The following is a 21,794-nucleotide window of genomic DNA, read 5'->3' on the forward strand; positions in this document are numbered from 1 at the left end:
GAGAGAGAGAGAGAGAGAGAGAGAGAGAGAATCGGCAAATACAACTTTTATTTGAGATCAAACAAAAAATTACAGCAGAGGCCAAAGAGGAAGACACAACTCAGTTTAATAATACAATCATCAAATGTGTAATAAAGAGAAGAAAAAAACCTATAGGTCTTAGCTTCAACAGGACTAGGAAAATTTCCGAAAAGAAGATACATGTCATCCAACAAGCTAAAGAATAAGAATCAAGAAAAAGAGACGCATACACAATATGAAATACAAAAGATACAATACAAGCTCAGTGATTTCAAAACATAAAACACAATCGTCAGTCCCCCAATATCTTCATCAGTAAGCTGCATTAACACGGCTTGGAACGGCGAATAGCAGACACAAATATGAAGCAGAACTACTACCCAGCTAAAATGCACTCCAATGATCAGAGTCTCTTCTTGGAGTCTGACTCTCCATTGACAACTTAAAAGGCCCTGAAGACCCAAAGGGGTCTGAGTCTCGTCTTGGAGTTTGACTCTCCAGTGATGTACTAAATGGAGAAGACCCAAAAGTATCCGAGTCTCTTCTCGGAGTTTGACTGTCCAGTGATGTCCTAAATGGCGCTGAAGACCCGAAAGGGTCTGAGTCTCTTCTTGGAGTTTGACTGTCCCATGATGTCCTAAATGGCCCGGAAGACCCAAAAGGGTCCGAGTCTCTTCTTGGAGTTTGACTGTCCAGTGATGTCCTAAATGGCGCTGAAGAGCCAAAAGGATCTGGGATGTCATCCAATGTTGGAAACCCATGACCCTGATCAAAGTCTCTACTGCTGCGCATAGAATCAAATCTTCCCAGTGTTTCTTGTTGAGGGAAAAATCCACTATCTTGTGTACTTCTGAACGAATCAAACCTGGAGAAGGTGTCAAATGAGGGTTCTGAACTATCCTTGTACCTTGGAGGTGAGTATCCTGAATTGAAGACCGAGAGTGGTGTGCTAGGAACGGAATCGTCAAAAGTAAAGGGACGATTATTCTGGGAAAAGCCACCTGCTGATGACCCAGTCCTGATAGGGTTGAGGCCGAACTCCCCAGGCCCGGAAAAGTAGTGATCTCTATTACTCTCCTGATCAATATCCTACATGTATGATTAAGAGCAGTTACAGCACAACCCAGCATGCCAACAACAAACACAAATATAACACAGCAAAAACAGAGAGCTTGAAAGAGGCAAGTAACCACTAGCCATAAGAAAAGAAACATTCACTGGAACCTAGAATACATGCATTCTAGGTGGGGACCAAATATGAGAAATTTTCATCATGTACAAAAAAACAATAACAAGAAATAACATGACAATGAAATGCTCACGTTTTAGCTTAAAATATGACCTGCTTTTCCCTTTCACCACAATTCTTTACTATGACTAAGAGAGTTGCATTAGATTGTTTAACCATGTTATTTACTCCCATTTCACTGCAAACCCAAAATGGTTTTGATTAACCAAGTCCAAGTGCCAAAATCATGGTCTCCTCAATGTGCATTTAACTGCACCAAGAACAATTTCACAACCCCTTTTGTATCTGCAGTGAACCAACTGGGTTTGATCATAATTGGTCAGTTAAAAGACCTTACTACAGACGTGCTTTACATGAAGATTCCATCAGAACTAGAAACTAAGTGATGATAAGAAAAGAAAAAAAAAACCTAGTATTGTTAAAATTATCTAAACCTCATTTAATAACTGAACAAGTCAGCATTAGATCACTTGAGGCAGCAACCATTGTAATCAAATAATGGACAAATCACCACCACAAACAACTAGGTGGTACTAACCACAATCATGCAGTAAGATCCAGTCAACATAGACAAAAGGTCAGAGAGTACTGATTTCCATTAGATAAATACTGAATACACTAAATACCAAAAGCAAACAAAAAAGAATAACAAACACAATATTGGCTTACCTTGGTGGTACTAACTGCATTGAAACCCCACACAGAGTCAACGTCATCATTAGTGTCAAATGTTCCCCACGCTGGTTCATCAAAATTCTTGTCACCAAACACAGACCCAGGACCCCCATGATCACTACACATGAAAATTTGGAATTTAAAAAACTTTACAGGTATCAGGATTTACATAATAGAAGATGTTTGATTCTTGCCAGATTTGACCAATATGATCTGGTGGTCATTTAAGGATATCAATTTACTAAAGAAGCAGCAGCAAAGAAAAAAACATAAACAGTTAGGTAAACAAAGAGCAAAGAGCATCAGAAGACTAAAAGCATTGCCATTTGACATGGCTATTCGATATTGTACAGGAATTGCTTAAATATTTGCTAAGAACCACATATTTTCATGTAGATGTTCTTTATGAAATTCATGCGTAGATCTAAGTGTTCAAAGGATGGGATTAGGTTTGGCAGCTTATATTGCACTCAACAGTCAAAATTGTCCAAAGATTGTTCGACAACCATCAGAATTAAAAAGATTAATTTGTTACCAAATGTGCCAACCATGTATATCAAGCTAACACCCTCTCTCAAGTGCATTTCCATTCTGCACATGGAGAAGGACACAGAAGCATACATAGGGGGACATAGGGGAACATACGGGTATTGCCCAAACATGCAGCTTGCGAATTAACAAATAAGCGCGGAAGGGGTGAGAGGCTTCAAAACCAGGATCTTTTGACACATAACAAAATGTATATCAAGCTAACTATTAGCTACCAACAATAATAATCCTTAGATTCTTTTTCTTTCTTTTATTATTATTTTTTTCTTGAAACAGCAAATGATTAGATAATTTATAGCAAGGTGAGAAGTATGAGACACACAATTTAAGGAAAGACGAGAATGTAGAGAATTGCAACGAAACCATAAGGCCAGACAGGTTGATAAATAACTCATTTCAAGTAAAAGGCACTATGAGGCTTGTTTAAGTGTAGTGCATCAACACGCAACCAATCAAGGTGATCTTAAACATGTAGGAACTAATGATCTAGAACTATACCTTTGAAATTCCTTCTCACGGGGTGAGGCATCTGCGCCTGCAGTCTTTCCAAAGTTAGAATCAGAAAATTCTCTAGATGGGCTTCCAACAGTACTGCTAGCAAGTGGACTGTTCGGAGCACTTTTTGCTGAATCATTTTCATTTTTATCATATGCTGCTCCATTTTCAACTACCCTTCCATCTGCACTCTGAGGCTTTTCTGAATTTTCATTAACTTTAGGTGAAGAAGCAGCTGTTGGACTCTCAACTGTGGGAGCTTTTTCTTTCTGAGCTGGTGATGATTTCTGTTTTGGAGGCGCCAAGACATTTGGCACATCAAGAGTGAGCTCCTTGACAACAGTGAATCCTGAAAAGTGAACTTCTACATGAGTCATCCTGAATAGTTACAATCCCTTATCAAATTAGCCGACCACATATAGACAAAAAAAGGAACTATGAACAGTAGACAATATACTCCATTCACCACAGGAAGAAAAAAAAGAAAAATTAAATAAAAAAATATAAGTGTTACCAGCAGTTTCTAATCACAAAGACTATCTTGGACCTATGTAAACTCATTAATGGCATACCTTCATCTTCAAATTTATCCCAATCTTCATCCCAGTCAGCAGCTCCTTCTTGGATGCCCAGTTGCCAGCCTTATATAAAAGCAAAGAAAAGTTTCAAATGGCCAAATGTAATAAAACTACAAATATTGCAGCAGTTAACTATAAAGAAAAAAAAAATGACACTAATGAAACCTTACAGACTTTGAATAAGTTCAATCCATCCTGTTACATGTTTTCTTTTTTTACAAACAAATCAGAGAGATTTGCAAGACTACATAAGATTTCCAATGATTTCAGCTTCTAGAAAGACAATGCTTTTACTAAATCGAAATAATTTGACCATCCAGAGTGTTGTAAAATCCATCAAATAATTTCGATAAAGAAAAATCATTTTGAAAACTCCAAGGGCATTCATGGGACTTTCTCATAAATCATACTTTTCACATAACATTTTCTATGAAATATATTTTAATCCTTAATAGAACTACTCTTATGAGTATATATAGGATTTCAAATTTCCCAAGAAATCAACAAAGGAAAGAGATCAACTTACCAAAAGGAAGCTCAGTTAATGTTGTAGGCTTTCCACGTAATCCATACTTCTTGCAGCGCTCATTGAGAGTTTTTACAAGCTCATCAAGATCCAACTGGATACGATCAACCCGATCCTGAAAATTCAGTTGGAAATTATCTTAGACAAGTTCTGCAAAGGTTTCCATTAACCACCCACGTTTAAATATACCTGAAGGGTGCCATCTGCATCACCTCCTTGCTCCATCTTGACAATTGCCCTGTATAGCTCCATTTTCTTCTCCTGCATATCAATCACATAACATAATCCAATCTGTGATAATAAAATGAATACACCACTTGGGCTATCACCATTATTTTTCTCTTTTCCGACCCTACTTTCTCTCTATCCCACTACTCCTAGAAATCCTAAAAAATGTATTATGTTTGTTACTCATAAAAGTAAAACACATAAAGACCTATTTGATTTTGAATTCCCATTCATAAAGACCTATTTGACGTTGAATTCCCATTCTTACTTATCTCATAAAACAATAAAAGTAAGCCATCTCGCATGCACAGACATTTATAATTTAAATCCTAACTTAACAAACAGCAAGCATGTGACCCTTTAAGATTTGAATGAGCAAGAGCAACATAACACAATATGGAGGCATTGTACATAAAGTTTTGAAATGTAGTTACACGTACCTGTAAATCACGAAATGTGGCTTCTTCAATAGTCAGCTTGGAAGCTACATCTCCAGTTTGTTTGTATTTCTCCTCATATTTCTTGGCCAGGGACTCGGCCTAAAATCATGTAGAGCTCATGAAGTCAATAGTAGCTAAAGATTAATGTAAATATGTGCTCAGGCTCAAGCATTCTAGAACATACCTCACGTTTATCAGCAGATGCCCTTTCTGTGATCTCATTAAGGCGATTATCACATCTGCTCTTGTACAAAACCTTATACCAAAAAGGAAATTATAGAATATAGCAAAAACAACAAGGTCATCAAACATGCTAATTTCAACACCACACCCAACGCATGTGAGACTTAAAATAAAGTATTATCATTCTCAATCATCCAATACAAGCATTCAAAAACTGAAAGAATAATGCTTGTATCTAGATATAAAATTATTACATGTTTGAAACAAATGCCTTTTAAAATGTCATTTGCCTAAAGTAACAAAGTGAAGCCGCCTTGAAATACACCACAAGCTGTGAACTCTTCCAGAAATATGGTCTAAAATTATACATATGACAAATTCTTCCCATGCCCCTGCTACATTGTTGATCAAAATTTGGATCTTGGTTTCATCACTATTATGGTGCATAAGAATGACCTCTTAATTGACTACCAAAGCTCCTCAACTCAAAGAGTCCTAGTCAATCCTTAAAAATTAAAATAAAATAAATGGAAACAATATTTTATTTCAATCAAACGGTGCAATCTCTGTGGACAAGTGTCCACCGTAAACAGTAATACAATGAATACAGGAACAATATAATTTCTTCCAACATACAGAACCTTCAATCTAATTAAAATATCAAAATAGAAAACAGCTGCTTTTCAATCAGTGAATATGGCTGAAAAGATACATCATGAAATTCAGACGATGTTGAAGCCAAAGGTGATGGCCGAAATCAAATTTTATCGTAAAACTACTCCATACCCCGATAAAGTTTTATAAACTCCTCTAGCTTTTCTCAAGTCATGAAACCCAAATAGCTGCTAGAACACTGCATCCCAAAAAACATTTGCCTTCATAACCCCACCAAACTACTCATGCCCTCTACAAAACAGAGAAGAGTACCCAGCTGGAATTACCCAACAAAAATTTCCTTCCCTAAACAGTCTCATCCACAAATTAAAGCGATAATGAAAAAACACATGATCTACACTTTCTGCCCTAACTTCCCAACAGGTCCTTGTCAGCACAAGAATCACTGCTACTTCACAACACAACCATCCACACTTTAAACAAGTTTTTCTCACACCACTGAAGATCAAATAGTAAAAATTCTGTGGACTAGTTAATAGTAACAAATGATTTGGACATCCAAAAATCTATCACTCGTCATTGAACAATTCGATTCAGAAGCAAAAAGTAAAACAACTTTATTATATACAATATGCCCAAGCAGGGGCATACAAGAAGGAAAGGGAAGAAGATAACATGAGATACTCACAAGTTCTTGCATTTTGACACGGAAATATTCAATTTTCTCTTTAGCATCCAAAATTTCTTTCTCCAGTTCTTCTACCTTCAAAGAACAAAAGGAATCATATTAAAAGGTTGAAAGATTTAAGCTGAAAATGGAGCAAAAGTTTAATACAGTATAAAAGTATGTGGAAATTCCTATTCCATAAGTTGGCAATTCAAGGAAAACTGATCATGATTCATTGCCAGAACAGCCTTCCTACTTAAGCCTAATGAAAATCTTCTCAACAGAATAATGAATTAAAACAACAATATTAAGTTCAAAGTAAAACGCATAATCACAAGATTTTCAAGTTCTTTGGTATGTTTGACATGTATCTGGAAGTAACAAAGACATATAACTTTGCAAAAATAATACATAGATAAGGAGATAATCTGGAAATGAATTGGCTTTGGAGCTACATCATGAAAAAAAAAGGGAGGGAGACAGTGGAGGGGGAAGGGAGGGAGGGAGCAAGAGAGAGAGAGAACAGATTAAACCAATTGGGTTGCGGATAAAGCCAATATAACCAAAATGTTATACCAGCGCTTAGAATTAGTCAGGAAGCAAATTCTATCTCAGAATAAAAAACACAAAAGCTGCCAGTTTTTTACCACAATACATATGGTATACAACTTATACCATAAAGAGGGAAAGCTCGAACATCAGATGAACAGACAAATGGCTCGCACTGTCAAAATTGGGGAACAGGAAAGTTCAAGTACCTTTTTATCAGCTTCAGTTGCTTCTTTGAACTTTAATTCCAGGGAGTTAATCTCCTCTTTACTCAGTTGATTTAAAAGATGTTTCTCTAATTCTGGTACTCTTGGTTTCTGCTGATTGGTCTGTGGCCTTTCATCAGCATGAGAAGGAGCAACTGGCTTCGGTGGCCTTCCTCCAACTGGGGGTGCCATGTGTCGAGCCCCAGGGCCAGGTATCGGTTGCTGTTGTTGAACGCCTTTTAAAGTGAAAAATAAGAAACTAATCTCCATGAAAGGACATATGATCTCAAAAAAAGTGATTCGTTTTATGGATGAATACCAGATGCAGGTCTCCAGGGTACATTGCCAGCATGGTTGTAATGATTTGTGGGTTGAAAAATATTAGATAAATCAAACATAACACTGTTTGGTAGCACAGCTGGGAGAGGGCGTCCCTCCCTATACCGCTCCATCAAATATAGTGCGGCACAAAACTCCCTGAGAGAAAGCATGCTATCATTATCCTGATCGGATAAGTCCCACACCTGCTTCAAAACCTCTGACAGATGTAAACAATAGCATACAGTTAAAGAGTGAGGGAACTAAAGGCTCGTAGAAGACAAGGAAGAGCATTATACGAGTTTTAAAAAATACTGAAATTTCATATCCAATTACAATAGTAATGTTCCCTTGCAAGACAATGCAGCAGATATGTTTTCAAACCATCAATATAGACCGCACATTCAGACATGAATCCATTTTAAAGTTTCTATGAATGGTCCCAAGTCACAAATAGATGTGGCAAGGTATCTCACAAAAAACTTATAAATTAATGATCTAGCCTGTTATAATCAGAAAGTCTGAACTAAATGCCACCAACCCAGACGAGGGAAATTAAACAACTTTAACTCAGAGATAGGGGCAATGCAAGTTTTACAAAGAGGCATCAGTTGCAGTTTCAAGCTAGCATAGAAGAAGAAACTGTGCCTTATAAATAACAAGACAAAAGATAAATTTAACAAAACTAGTCCCACCTCTTGGTAGTCCCCATTTTAGAAATAGGTCGCGCGCTTGTTCACCAGTGATTTTCCCATCTCTGTCTGTGTCTACTTTCACAAAGATATTGGAATACTTCTGAGCATCATTTTGAGTCATCCTAGGCCATTGTATATGGGACTGACTAGAAGCAGAGTTCCCAGCTCCAAGTGAAACTCCAGATGGGCTAGTCTGAGCAGAGACCTGTTGGTTTGGCTTCGGAAATGACTGGGCCTGCTGAGGTTGCCCACCAACCTGTTGCATCATGTGTGAACTTTGCAAAGAACCAACAGTAGTTGGGCTAGCTGAAGATTGGGTCCCAGCAGCTGGTACAATGGCTGATGAGACCGGTACACTGCCAGGAGGAAATGCATGTGCAGAAGGATTTTGCTTTGGTTGAGATGCTGTTGCAGAAAACACGTCATCTCCAAAAGATGAATCAGGAGTAAACCCATTCCCAGATATATTTAATGACTTGGAATCCTTAGCTGGTGGTCCTGATGGTCTTATCCCAAAACCTGCCTGCGGTCTAGGTGGTAGGGAAGCTGTTGGTCCTGATGTTGAGGGTATCCCCGTCGGAGCTCCACCAGTCCTTCCACCAATCCAATCATTTGACATACTCGAGTTTGGTGGATGAGGGTGTACCACTGAACCTCCCCTAGGGAACCCTTGAGTGGCAACACCCTGTGGTGGTTGGGAATCAGAAGTAGATGGAGGCACTGGAGGCCTCGTTGACTTAGCATCTTGAGAAAGGAAATTTTGTTGGTTCACATTCACACTTGGAGGTACTTGCGGCCCTCTGAACCCAAGGGTTTGGGAGGATGCTGGAGTAACAGCACCACCCTGAGTTGCAGGTGCTTGTGCAGCAGGATTGAACTGAGATTGTACCTGTGGTCGGGAGGATGTCGGAGTAACAGCACCGCCCTGAGTGGCAGGTGCTGCTGGAGCAGAATTGAACTGAGGTGCAGCCGTGGCCGCGAGATTTATTTGAGGTGCAGGTATTTTAGCTGCAGCTGGGCCATATAATGCTGCCTTCACAATTTCTGGAGTAAGTTCTCGCTTACTTTGTGCCACAGTGACAAGTCTAAGTGCATTGTAAAACTCTGCCCGACCAAGGAAACTAGTCTGCCTCTGGTCTGCGATTGCCCATATCTGCCAATGAACATAAGAAGCAAATATAAACTATAACTGATCCAAATTTCGGTTGAAAAAGATAATGACAAAGTGCTTCTAATTCATTTATAGATAACATATCATTCCCCCAGTTATCATCTTGCACAGTTTTCCTCCAACTAAACAAATATACAGCATAAAATACCATTTGTTGATATCATCATGTCCATGAACATTTCAGTTGTATGCTAAAATTCCAACTATTCCGGAGTAGTCTTATACTATCATTGACACCTTGGAAAACCTAACGAAATCATACTGTAGGTTTGCACCACTACATTACTGTAATTTCATAAACAATTCTCAGTGACCAATCAATGCAAAGAAGTCACATTTTACAGTATCCATACAAATAGCATTTCTAAAGTCTGCCTGCCATGCCACCTACTATCGATTGAGCACGCACAAAAAAAAAGTTAGTTTAATGACAAGATAACATGGCTCTCTTACAAAATGAAAGCGCTCAGCTCCCATCAGAGAACTAGGACATTCCGAGCTCACATTAACTGCTTCAGCCAAAAAAAGACTAAAAATTCAAAACAATCTGATTGAGAGCACATTTCCATCAACATCAAAGCCCGATCAACCACTACCATTATACATATACAATCATAAACACTATGATATAAATACAACTATAGATTGGTTTTGCGACGGCTTATACGACCAAAAAGAAGAGAGAGGAGAGAGAGTACCTGCGCAAGGACCGGTTTGGGGAGACCGGAGGCTTGGAAGAAAGCGACGGCTTCGCTGCCACTAATCCGGCCATCGCGGTCCAAATCGGCTCGTCGGAAATAAGCATCGAAGAGATCCACATTCGCCGATTGGTTTTGCGCCGACGCCATCACCACCGTCGAATTGCGATTCGCCAAGATCAGACCATGAGATCAAGAGCGCCGCATGCTCAAGCTACCGTTCACTGAGGAGCAGCGGAGCAATCAGAAAACCAAGAATTGGGAACGAAAATTCGAAGCCCTAAAATGACATACAGAGAGATTTGCTGTCTTTCTTCTCCGATTTGGAGGAAAAAAGAAAACGACGACGGATACACTGGGAGATGTCGATGAGGTTTTTTTAAAACGATCGTCGTTAATCAATTTATTTATTTTTTCTGCTTTATGACAAAAAAGGTACTGTGTTTGTTGCGATATTTCAAAACTGCCCCTGGTTTTAATAGCCCGGCCCATTAGGTAACCACTGGTTTTTAATGATGAAAAATGATTGCAACCAAAAATGATTTTATGATTGCCCTTGGGAAGGACATTTTCCAAGTTGCCTCTTGTCCACTTTGGTGTGTCTTGGAGGAGATGTCATTGTCACGTGTCCATGGAATTTGAGTTTTTTTGGGTTCAAACAATCAAAATGCAAATTGGGTTTCTTTCCTCATGGGATTAAGGCATTAACTAGCAAGCAAAGCATAAAGAACATACGAGAGTAAGAATCTCATAACTTTTTAAAAAAAATTTAATTGTTTGTTACTTGAGTGTAAGATGGACCTTGTAAGTCATGTCAAGATGGGTGTGGAGGCATTGTAAAGTAGGATTGGATGTGGTGTGATTCGGTTAAGTTTAATCCTTCGTTAAAGTATTGGAGCAATGAAATATCACAGTTGGAATTGAATATATATGTATCAACCAAACCAAACCAATCTATTAGTAATGAGTTTATTGGTTTGGTTTGGTCTCTTCTAGGGGTGTAAATTGAATGAGAAAATTTGATTGCGACCCATTATAGTCCCAAACTTTCTAAAAAAATCCAACTTTGATACCTATGATATTTGAAAGTGCCAATATCTGATATTTCCTATAAAATTTGAATTGAAATCGAAATGTATTTTAAATTAAAGTCTGACAAATTCCGAACTACTTCCAACCCTTTTCGATCCGATTTTTCCAGTATTTTCCGGAAAATTCTGAATTTTTAATTATAATTACTTTTTATTTATTTATAACTCTTATAAATGTTTTATTTCAGTACTCATATATTCATATATGCTAAACATAGGACTATATTAATTTAAGACTATTGGTAAAAAATATATAGACTAGTTTTTCTCTAACAATATATATATATATATATATATTCCCAATAGATTAATGTCATCCACCTTAGGATTAAAAAATAAATAAAAGCAAAGCAACACAAATAATTTGCTCAAAAGTTGCTTTAAACGTGGCTTGTCTTAATTGGCCTTTAATTGGACCCTAATGCATGCCACCCGACCAAAAATACTTAGATTTTCCCAATCCAAAAACCAACAAGTTTTAACACTGCATTTAATTGGTGCCTGGCTCTTGGAAAACGAAACAACTCTTTCCCATGTAGACCTTCTTTTTGCAATACCACCACCACCACCGCAGGTTTGCCCCGAAGTCTCTATTTGTGTTTCTTTTACTCACCTAATAGATCTGATTTGCTGATCGTTGTATATGTTTTACTGTAGATCTATAAATGACAAACGAAGTGGATTTCAACCCTCAAGTTACCAATCAGGCCCTGAGCAGGCTACCATCGAAATAAGCAAAAGAGGACCAAGAAGTCTGGCTTAACTGGAAACCATGAAAAATATGAGGTACGGAATTATTTTGTTTTGGGGTTAGCTTAATCATGATTCACAAGAAAATTAAAACAAAGTGACATTTCGAAATTGTTGTCTGAATGTTCCGAAGGTAGTAACTTCCGAAATTTTCTGAATGGGCTTCGAAATAATCAGGCCGAGCCCATTTTCCGAATGGGCTTCGGATGAGATCTTATGGATATACCATTGATTTTTGCTTTTGAGTTGGATATGGCTATAAGCTCTGTCAATATCTTGCTTTTAATTGAGAGAATGCAATCAATTTATTGAATGGAAAGTGGCTTTTAAATAACCTTTACAAAACAGAAAGCAGAGGAACACGACCCCATGACTAATCCCATGACTAACAGTCCCTAAAGTCAAGGGATCATCCTAAAGAAAAATTCAAACATTATCTACTTCCTTATAACAAGGTTTATTTCAACTAAAACTAAACAACTTTAACAAATAGTAAATAACAACTTTTCATCCTCCCGTAAATTGAAAGGCAATAAATCTTTCAATTTAAAGACAAACTTGAACATATCCCCAGCAATTTCCGCATCTTTACGAATGCCTCCAACTTTAATGGCTTAGTTAGGATATCAGCAACCTGCATATTGCCTGGACAATGCTCTAACGCAATTACTTCATTTTTGACAAGATCTCGAAGGAAATGGAATCTGACATCAATGTGCTTGCTCCTCCCATGCATTACTGGATTTCTGGACAGCTTAATAGCAGAGCTATTGTCACATAAAATCACAGTAGGCTTATCTTGTTTAAAGCACAGTTCTTCTAGCAACCTTCTTAGCCAAACAGCTTGACAAGCACTTGAAGTTGCAGCTATGAATTCAGCTTCTGTTGTAGAGAGAGTGACAACTGGTTGTTTTTTCCATGACCAAGAGACAGCTGCTGAACTTAGCATGAATGCATATCCAGATGTACTTTTCCTATCATCAAGATCACCTGCATAGTCACTGTTGCTGAATCCCATTAGCTCACCCCCAGCTTCCTTCTTGTTTCTAGTTTCCTTCTTGTAGAATAGACCAAGGTCTATTGTTCCTTTCAAATAGCGAAGCACTCTCTTAGCTGTCTGATAATGAAGTTCGGTAGGTGATTCCATGTACCTGCTAATAAGGCTCACAGCAAACATCAGATCAGGTCTGGTAGTAGTTAAGTACATTAGGCTTCCCACTATCTGCTTGAAGTGAGTGCTATTGACTCCTTCTCCTCCCACATCCTTGTTAAGCTTTGTTCCTGGAACTATAGGATTTTGGACATAATTGCCATCTTCCATGTGAAATCTTTTGAGAATTTCCTCAGCGTATTTCTTCTGTCTAATAAAGACCCCATTGCTTGTTTGCTTCACTTCAATTCCAAGAAAATAGTGCATTTTTCCCAAGTCTGTCATCTCAAATTCTTCCATCATGGACTTCTTGAATTCTTTGAACATGTCTTCATTATTTCCTGTGAAAATTAGATCATCCACATAAATACATACAATAAGAATCTCACATTCTTTACCATGCTTGACAAACAAAGTGTGCTCGTATGGGCACTTGGTGAATCCAGCTTTCAAGAAGTGTGACTCTATACGACTATACCAAGCTCTTGAAGCTTGCTTTAGTCCGTATAGAGCCCTTTTTAATCTGTAGACCTTATGTTCTTTCCCTCTTTGCACATATCCAGGGGGTTGATCGATGAACACTCTTTCATTGAGTTCTCCATATAAAAATGCAGACTTCACATCAAGTTGATAGATTGACCAATCATTTTGTGCAGCTAAGGATATAACCAAGCATATGGTATCATGACGAACCACAAGGGCAAATACTTCTGAATAATCAATACCATATTCTTGAGTATAACCTTTAGCTACTAACCTGGCCTTGTACTTTTCAATCTCTCCATTTTATTTGAATTTGGTCTTGAATATCCACTTGACTCCCACTGTTTTTTCTCCTTCAGGCAAGTCAATCAACTCCCACGTATCATTCCTTTCAATAGCTTGTATCTCCAAGACCATGGCTTTTCTCCACTCTTCACAGCATCATCAAAAGTAGTGGGATCATTCCCACCAGTCAAAGCAATTTGAGCAATGTTCTCATTATCTAAGAGCTCATTACCGCTCACATAATCTGTCATCCAACCAGGGGGTCTTCTCTGCCTTGATACATTTGGTGAAGCTTCAGTAATTCTTGGTGAATCGTGTCCAACAGGTTCATCTTCTACTTCTCTAGATGTGACTTCTTCAACACCATTCATTGTTTCAATTCTTCAAGATCAACACCAGCTCTCTTTTCTTGTTTATTGTTCCAGTCCCAACCATTAGCTTCATCAAATACCACGTCTCTACTAATTATGATCTTTTGAGTCTCTGGATTGTACAGTCTGTAGGCCTTTGACTCTTCACTGACTCCGAGCATCACACATTTTCTGCTCTTATCATCAAGCTTGGTTCTTAGATTGTTGGAGTGTGAACAAAAGCCAGACAACCAAAAACCTTAAAATAATTCACTTGAGGTTTTTTGCCACTCCATGCCTCCTCTGGTGTTACACTCTTCACAGCATGAGTAGGACATCTATTTAGGATGTGTGAGCTCCAATTCACAGCTTCGGGCCAAAATTTCTTTGGACCTTCATTCTTGCTAGCATGCTCCTTACCATGTTCATAATGGTACGATTTTCCTCTTGACCACACCGTTTTGTTGTGGTGAATAAGCTGCAATTAATTGCCTGTGTAGACCATTTTTCTCACAGAAATGAACAAAATCATTGGAAGTAAATTCTCCACCCCTTTTGTTGCTGTTGGAGATTGGGTTGACAAGTCCACATATGTCAGAATGCACCAATTCAAGTATTCGTGTGGCTCTCCAATTGCTCTCCTTAGGAAATGGCTCACGATGTTGCTTTCCCACCATACATTCTTCACAAACTCTTGCAGGAACTTGCAGCGGAGGAAGACCTTTCACCATATTTTTTTGTTGGAGTGCTTTGAGACCATTGAAATTTAGATGTCCAAATCTGAAGTGCCACAACCACGTGTCCTCTTCTATTGTGGATTTGAAACACATTTGCTTCTCAGCTGCTGATTCAGTTTTGAGTAAAAACATGCGGTTGGAAGTCATATCAGCTTGAATGATCAAACCCTTGTTAGGATGATGAATCTGACAAGAGTTCTTTTGAATCAAAATGACAATTCCTTTTTCTTGCAACTGACTAAGACTGATCAGATTGCTTTTTAACTCAGGAACATAAAATACCTCAGTTATACAGTGCTTCACTCCATTGACTTCAATCCTTATGTTACCTTTTCCCATGACACGAAGACTGGAGTTGTTTCCAAGCTTCACATTATCTCTGAAAGATTCATCCATATTCGAAAACAACTTCTTACTCCCACTCATGTGATTGTTGCATCCAAAGTCCAAGTAGCAGGTGCTGCTCATTTGATCACCTTCGTCTTCAACATATGCCATCAGCAACATTTCTTCCTCAGTCTCAGCCACATTAGCCTTGTACTCCTTCTTCTGAGGACATTCATACTGAAAATGTCCAAGTTCATGACAGTGGTAGCACTCCACGGTTGATTTGTCAAATGAAACTTGTCGACCTCTCCCTCTTCCACGACCTCTGAAACTGCCTCGACCTCTTCCTCTTCCTGGTGAATAAGTCTCTTGACTAACCTTTAGAGCTTGCTTTTCCATTTCATGACAAGTCATCCTTTGTTCATGTACCAGCAGACTACTTTGCAGTTCATCAATTGAAAGGGCATCAATATCCTTTGACTCTTCAATTGAACATACAACATAGTTGTACTTAGGTGTCATAGACTTGATAATCTTCTCAATCACATTGACATCTTCCATTCTATCTCCATGTATCCTCATTTTGTTTGCAACAGTCAATGTTCGAGCAAAATAGTCAGTGACTGTTTCTCCATTCTTCATTTGCAACATCTCGAACTCTTCGCGAAGAGTTTGCAATTGTGCACGTTTGACTCTAGCCGTGCCTTGATACTTTTTCTTCAAGGAATCCCAAATATCCTTTGCCGTTTCCTTCTTCAGAATTGTCTCCAAAATAGCTCGATCAATGGCTTGAAACAAGTAATTCTTGGCCTTCAAGTCTTTGAGCTTCTGATCTTCTACGCTTTTGAGTTGAGCTTCTGTCAACACCGTTCCTTCTGCATATGCTGTGATTCCATTCTCCACGAGACTCCAGTATTCTTTAGATCTCAAAAAATTCTCCATTAACATGCTCCAATGATCATAGTGACCATCGAAGCGTGGGATTGATGGTTGAACAAAGCTGCTTCCTTCAGTCTTCATTGATACTTGCTACGGCAAGAGTTGCTGCTTTTCTTTGCTCTTCAGACCCCAATTTGGAGCTCTGATACCAATTGTCAATATCTAGCTTTTAATTGAGAGAATGCAATCAATTTATTGAATGGAAAGTGGCTTTTAAATAGCCTTTACAAAACAGAAAGCAGAGGAACACGACCCCATGACTAATCCCATGACTAACAGTCCCTGAAGTCAAGGGATCCTCCTAAAGAAAAATTCAAACCTTATCTACTTCCTTATAACAAGGTTTATTTCAACTAAAACTAAACAACTTTTCAAGCTCTACCATTTCTTTCTTAATATTTGCTGATAAGGCGATTAATATCTCTGCAGCTTCTCTCTTGATCTGGAGGTATTGACTCTAACTTAATCATTAGCTCTCTTATACTTGTTTGTGGAAATTTTTTGGACCTAGCGTTATTTGCATATATGCATGTTTTGATAGGTTTGCAGGTTTTGGATAGGGATATGGATTCTTCTTCTTCTTCTTCTCTTCCTTTTCCTGCTCCCCTTCAAGCAAAGTACGATGTGTTTCTTAGTTTCAGAGGTGAAGACACACGCGATACTTTTACCAGCCATCTTCACGCGGCTTTACATCGGAAGAACATTGACACCTACATAGATAACAGGCTCGAGAGAGGAGATGAAATTGCTCCTTCCCTTCTAGAAGCAATCGAGAAATGGAAAATTGCACTAGTCATTTTCTCAAAAGTCTATGCTTCTTCCACATGGTGTTTGAAAGAACTTGTGCGTATACTTGGATGCAAGAAAAGCTATGGACAGATTGTTATACCCATTTTTTATCGCATAGATCCATCAGATGTACGAAAACAGCAGGGAACTTATGCACTTGAAGATCGTCCACTTAAGCGCAGTAGGGATGAGGTGGCCAACTGGAGGGCTGCTATGGAGGAGGCAGCCAATATGTCTGGGTTTCATTATTCCAGCAAAACAGGGTAACTAACTCTCTAATTTGTATCAATTTCTACTTTTTATTATTTGATTCATACTGTGCTCATACTATTGGTTGTCTTTCATAACGATATTTGCCAGGACAGAGGCCGATTTTGTTGAGAAAGTTGTTCAAGAAGTTTTGACCAAATTGAATCGCGAATCGTCAACTGATTTAAAGGGTCTGGTTGGGATTGAAAAGAACATTGAGAAAATTGAGTCGTTATTATGCTTGGATTCACGAGGTGTTTGCTGTGTAGGTATTTGGTGCATGGGTGGTATTGGCAAGACCACCCTTGCTGATGCTGTATTTCACAGGCACTCCTCTAAATTTGAAGTTTGTTGTTTTCTTGCAAATGTCAGGGAGAACTCAGAACAAACGAATGGACTACATCAGTTGCGAAATAAACTTGTTGGCGAGATATGAAGGGACTCCTTTGAGATCGACACCCCATCTATACCACTCCATATTCAAGATAGGCTCAGGCGTACAAAGGCGCTCATTGTTCTTGATGATGTGAAAGCTCGAAAACAACTAGAAGTTCTTGTTGGTGATCATGATCGGTTTTGCCAAGGAAGTCGAATCATTATAACTGCTAGAGATAAAGGCCTACTTGAGCAAAAAGTTGACCGTGAAAAGATATACGAGGTTGAGGGATTAGGTTCTGATGAAGCTCTTGAGCTCTTTCATTCGCATGCTTTTGGAAATAAGTCTCCAACAACAGATCATCCTGAGTTGTCAAGAGAGGTAGTGGATTATATTAAGGGCATTCCATTAGCTCTTAAAGTTATGGGGTCCTCATTCCGTCGTTGCAAGAGCAAACAAGAGTGGGAAGTTCAATGGAAAAAAGTGAAACAAGTTCCAATCGGAGAAATCCAGAAAGTGTTGAGAGGAAGTTATGATGGATTAGATGACAATGAGGAGGAGATATTTCTTGATATAGCATGTTTTCATAAAAGCTGTGTGAGGAATTATGTAGAAAGAATGTTAGATAGTTGTGATTTCTTTGGGGAAGCGGGAATCAATGACCTTATCGATAGGTCTCTCATATCAATTTCAAAAGGATGGTCAAAAGGACAAATAATAAAGATGCATGATTTGGTGCAAGAAATGGGTAGGGCAATTGCTCGAGAACAACGCAGTAGGTTGTTCAATACAGATGATGTCTATCAAGCATTGATAAATAACCAGGTACGTAGTAATATACACATGTACAATAAACAAGTTAGATTATTCCTACAAATGTAATTTTAATATTATATTTACATTTATATTTTGGTCTTGATTGTCAGAGAGATGGACATGTTCAAGCCATATCCTTTGACTGGCTTGAGATTGAAAAGCCACACTTGGAGTTGGAACGTGCAAACTTTGAAAAGATGTATCAACTGAGATCGCTATGTGTCTTTGATGGTAATCTTCCATTAATTCTTTCTCTTGATCTTCCCAATTCTCTTAGATATCTTCAGTGGTCGAGATATCGGTGGAATTCTTTGCCATCAAAATTTTCTGCTCAAAATCTTATTGTCCTTAAGATGCCTTATAGCCAAGCTGTGGGGCAACTTTGGAATGAAAACCAGGTATATTATATATGCTTATTTTAGTTCTTGTATAATATGTGGCCTAGAAAGTAATAATCTGCAAGCTAAGTTATTAATTCTTGTTTAATTTGTTACAGAGTCCTGTGAACTTAAAATCGATCAATCTTTCTTTCTCCAGACATCTAACTGAAGTCCCTAATCTCTCTCGGAGTCGGAAAATTGAGCATATAAATCTGCTTGGCTGTAAAAGTTTGGTTGAAATTCCTTCGTATTTTCAACATCTTAGCAATCTTACTTATCTTGACCTTGCGATGTGCGGAAATCTCAAAAGTCTTCCCGAGATGCCATGCAATCTTGAATTCTTAGATTTTTCTTGGGCAGGAATAGAGGAATTGCCTTCATCAGTTTGGTCTCACGAAAAAATATCTCACTTAAATATTAGACATTGTGAAGACCTTAAGAGTCTTCCAAGGGATACAACAGTGCTAGAATTTCTTGTAAGCTGAAACTCTCTCTTAGCCTAGTGGGCTGCAAATCTCTTTGCGAGTTTTGGGAGCTTCCAAGGGATACAACAGTGCTAGAATTTAGTAGTACAACAATAAAAGAATTGAGGAATGAATCAATAGAGTCTGTTGTTGGTCTCATTGCAATTAAACTGATCAATTGCAAAAGCCTTGTGAGTCTCCCAACAAACATTTGGAAGTTGAAATATCTGGAGAGCCTTGATCTCAGTGGTTGCTCTAACTTTCAACACTTCCCAGAAATCTCGGAGGCTACGGAACATCTGGAGTTTCTAAATTTATCGGGTACAATGGTTAAAGAGGTACCCCCCATCAATTGGAAATCTAGATGCGCTTCGAAAATTACACCTGGTTGAGTGCAGTATACAAGAAATCCCCGATGACCTCTTTTGCTTAACCTCATTACAAGAGTTAAATCTAAGTTTGACCGAAATTAAGAGCATACCTGCAAGCATCAAACAAGCTACTCAACTGTCTTGCCTGCTCCTCAACGGTTGCAAGAGCCTTGAATCTTTACCAGAGTTCCCCCCATTGCTGCAACGTCTTGAAGCAGATGGTTGCACGTCATTGAAGACAGTGTCAAGTTCAAGCACTGCAATCACACAAGGTTGGAAAGAATCTATATTTTATCTACAGCTTTATGAGAAACATATATTTTCTAATTGCCCAAAGTTGGATGAGAATGCACGAAGCAACATAATGGGTGATGCACAACTCAGAATTATGCGAATGGCAACTATGTTTTCGTTTAAAGAAGACAGAATTGAAGAAGCATCATATGATTCAGATGAGGAAGACAGAATTGAAGAAGCATCATATGATTCAGATGAGGAAGACAGAATTGAAGAAGCATCATATGATTTAGATGAGGAAGCATCATATGATTTGGATGAGGAAGACAGAATTGAAGAAGCATCATATGATTTAGATGAGGAAGATAGAATTGAAGAAGCATCATATGATTTAGATGAGGAAGATAGAATTGAAGAAGCATCATATGATTCATATGAGGAAGACAGAATTGAAGAAGCATCATATGATTTAGATGAGGCAGATAGAATTGAAGAAGCATCATATGATTCATATGAGGAAGACAGAATTGAAGAAGCATCATATGATTCAGATGAGGAAGACAGAATTGAAGAAGCATTATATGATTCAGATGAGGTCTCTCTCTCTCTCTCTCTCTCTCTCTCTCTCTCTCTCTCTCTCTCTCTCTGTTGAAGAAGTTGCTCTCTTTTTTTCAAGAGTTTAATAACTATGATGTCTATATCCATGGTACAGGAATTGATTGACAGTTGGTGTTTTGTTGCCATTAAATGCTCGCGGTATGAAATTCCAAAATGGTTCAGCCATCAAAGTGAGGGATGTTCAATAAAGATTGAGCTTCCTCGTGATTGGTTTAGCACAGATTTCTTGGGTTTTGCTCTATCTATTGTTGTTGCTGCTGCTACAGATTGTATGAAGATTGGATGCGAGTACAACTTCAAAACTAGTAATGGTGAAAGCTTTGCAGTAATCCATCATTTGAGTGATTTGTGGACGAATATTGGAAGCAGATATTCACGTGAGGTGTGGGTGTGGTGGCATAAAGGTGTCCTTGAAAGAGTTGCAGAGGATGCTCAAAGCCACACTGCACTTGTTACTGAGGACAATGTTGACTTCACCGTATGGTCGCATGCCAGGAAACCCCATCTGGAGGTGGTGAAAAAGTGTGGGATATGTCTGTTGTATGGCAAAGATGCTGAGATGATAAAGCAGAGGGCGTTGTAAATCAAGCCGATATCCCTGAATTCAAAATTTCATTTTATTTGAGCTGTTTGCAAGACTTGTGGCTAAGGATGCTTTTGAGTTTGTTAGGCTTAGGGATATCTTTCTTGTTTTAACCCTTTATCCTCTCCATCGCCAAGCTTTTTGGCTGATGATGCTTTTGAGTTTAGTAATTTTCTTCATTCAATTCAAGTATTAAATTGTTAATAGTGTCATTTAAGTAATTATTATCAGTCCTAGCCTATACATAAGTATGTATATTTAGTGCTATCAAGGTTTGATTGATGGGTAAAGAATGTCAAGATTTACTTACAGCCCGATCAACCACTACAATTATACATATACAATCATAAACACTATGATATACTTACAGCTATAGATTGGTTTTGGGACGGCTTATACATATATAAATAACAGAGAGAAGTGACAGAGTACCTGCGCAAGGACCTGTTTGGGTAGACCGGTGGCCTGGAAGAAAGCGACGGCGAGATTCACCAAGATCAGACCATGAGATCAAGAGCGCCGCGTGCTCAAGCTACCGTACACCTGACGACGACGGGGACACAGAGAGATGTCGATGAGTTTATTTTTTTTCAAACGATCGTCGTTAATCTATTTATTTATTATTTCTGCTTTATGACAAAAAAGGTACTGTGTTTGTTGCGATATTTCAAAACTGCCACTGGTTTTAATGGTCCATTAGAACACTTCCACTTATTTATCATGACAAAAAGGATAAGGGGAGGCACTTTAAATTATTATTATTATTTTTTTTTTTATACATAAACGATTAATTTTGATAGGATTTAGGGTTTTGGTGTGGAAAATAAAGAATATGGCTAGGTATTTACTCAATTGTCTGATTGTGCTATAATCAGACAGCTCAACATCCACCGTTTTTTATTCATACCCAAAAAAAAAAAATTTAAACTTCAAATT

At 38.3% G+C, this 21,794-nt stretch overlaps 2 protein-coding genes, 1 long non-coding RNA gene and 1 pseudogene across 4 annotated transcripts; 2 read left to right on the forward strand and 2 right to left on the reverse strand.

Annotated features, from left to right (window-relative positions):
- Positions 1 to 28: 28 nt before the first annotated feature.
- Positions 29 to 10,235, reverse strand: LOC103334612 (uncharacterized). Its single transcript, XM_008237585.3, has 13 exons — positions 9,864 to 10,235; positions 7,995 to 9,147; positions 7,301 to 7,519; positions 6,985 to 7,217; positions 6,248 to 6,322; positions 4,946 to 5,017; positions 4,762 to 4,860; positions 4,283 to 4,354; positions 4,094 to 4,208; positions 3,562 to 3,630; positions 2,993 to 3,338; positions 1,940 to 2,063; positions 29 to 1,110 (listed from the first exon to the last, which is right to left on the reverse strand). The coding sequence occupies exons 1-13, from the start codon at positions 10,011 to 10,013 to the stop codon at positions 406 to 408; spliced, it is 3,432 nt and encodes a 1,143-aa protein (XP_008235807.2). The 5' UTR covers positions 10,014 to 10,235; the 3' UTR covers positions 29 to 405.
- A 6,235-nt stretch (positions 10,236 to 16,470) lies between these two features.
- LOC148916071 (disease resistance-like protein DSC1) lies at positions 16,471 to 19,482 on the forward strand (annotated as a pseudogene). Its single transcript, XR_016127860.1, has 4 exons — positions 16,471 to 17,027; positions 17,125 to 18,214; positions 18,316 to 18,603; positions 18,702 to 19,482. The product of XR_016127860.1 is annotated as a disease resistance-like protein DSC1 (transcript).
- Positions 18,658 to 21,453, reverse strand: LOC148916072 (uncharacterized). The gene is made up of 3 exons (XR_016127862.1): positions 21,291 to 21,453; positions 19,531 to 19,677; positions 18,658 to 19,433 (listed from the first exon to the last, which is right to left on the reverse strand). It is a non-coding gene; the product is annotated as an uncharacterized LOC148916072 (long non-coding RNA).
- LOC148916073 (uncharacterized) lies at positions 19,675 to 21,062 on the forward strand. The gene is made up of 2 exons (XM_089054388.1): positions 19,675 to 20,252; positions 20,370 to 21,062. The coding sequence occupies exons 1-2, from the start codon at positions 19,785 to 19,787 to the stop codon at positions 20,856 to 20,858; spliced, it is 957 nt and encodes a 318-aa protein (XP_088910514.1). The 5' UTR covers positions 19,675 to 19,784; the 3' UTR covers positions 20,859 to 21,062.
- Positions 21,454 to 21,794: the final 341 nt, after the last annotated feature.

This window comes from Prunus mume, linkage group LG6 (assembly GCF_029339155.1).
Source record: "Prunus mume cultivar Tortuosa linkage group LG6, ASM2933915v1, whole genome shotgun sequence".
In the NCBI taxonomy this organism is placed as follows: domain Eukaryota; kingdom Viridiplantae; phylum Streptophyta; class Magnoliopsida; order Rosales; family Rosaceae; genus Prunus; species Prunus mume.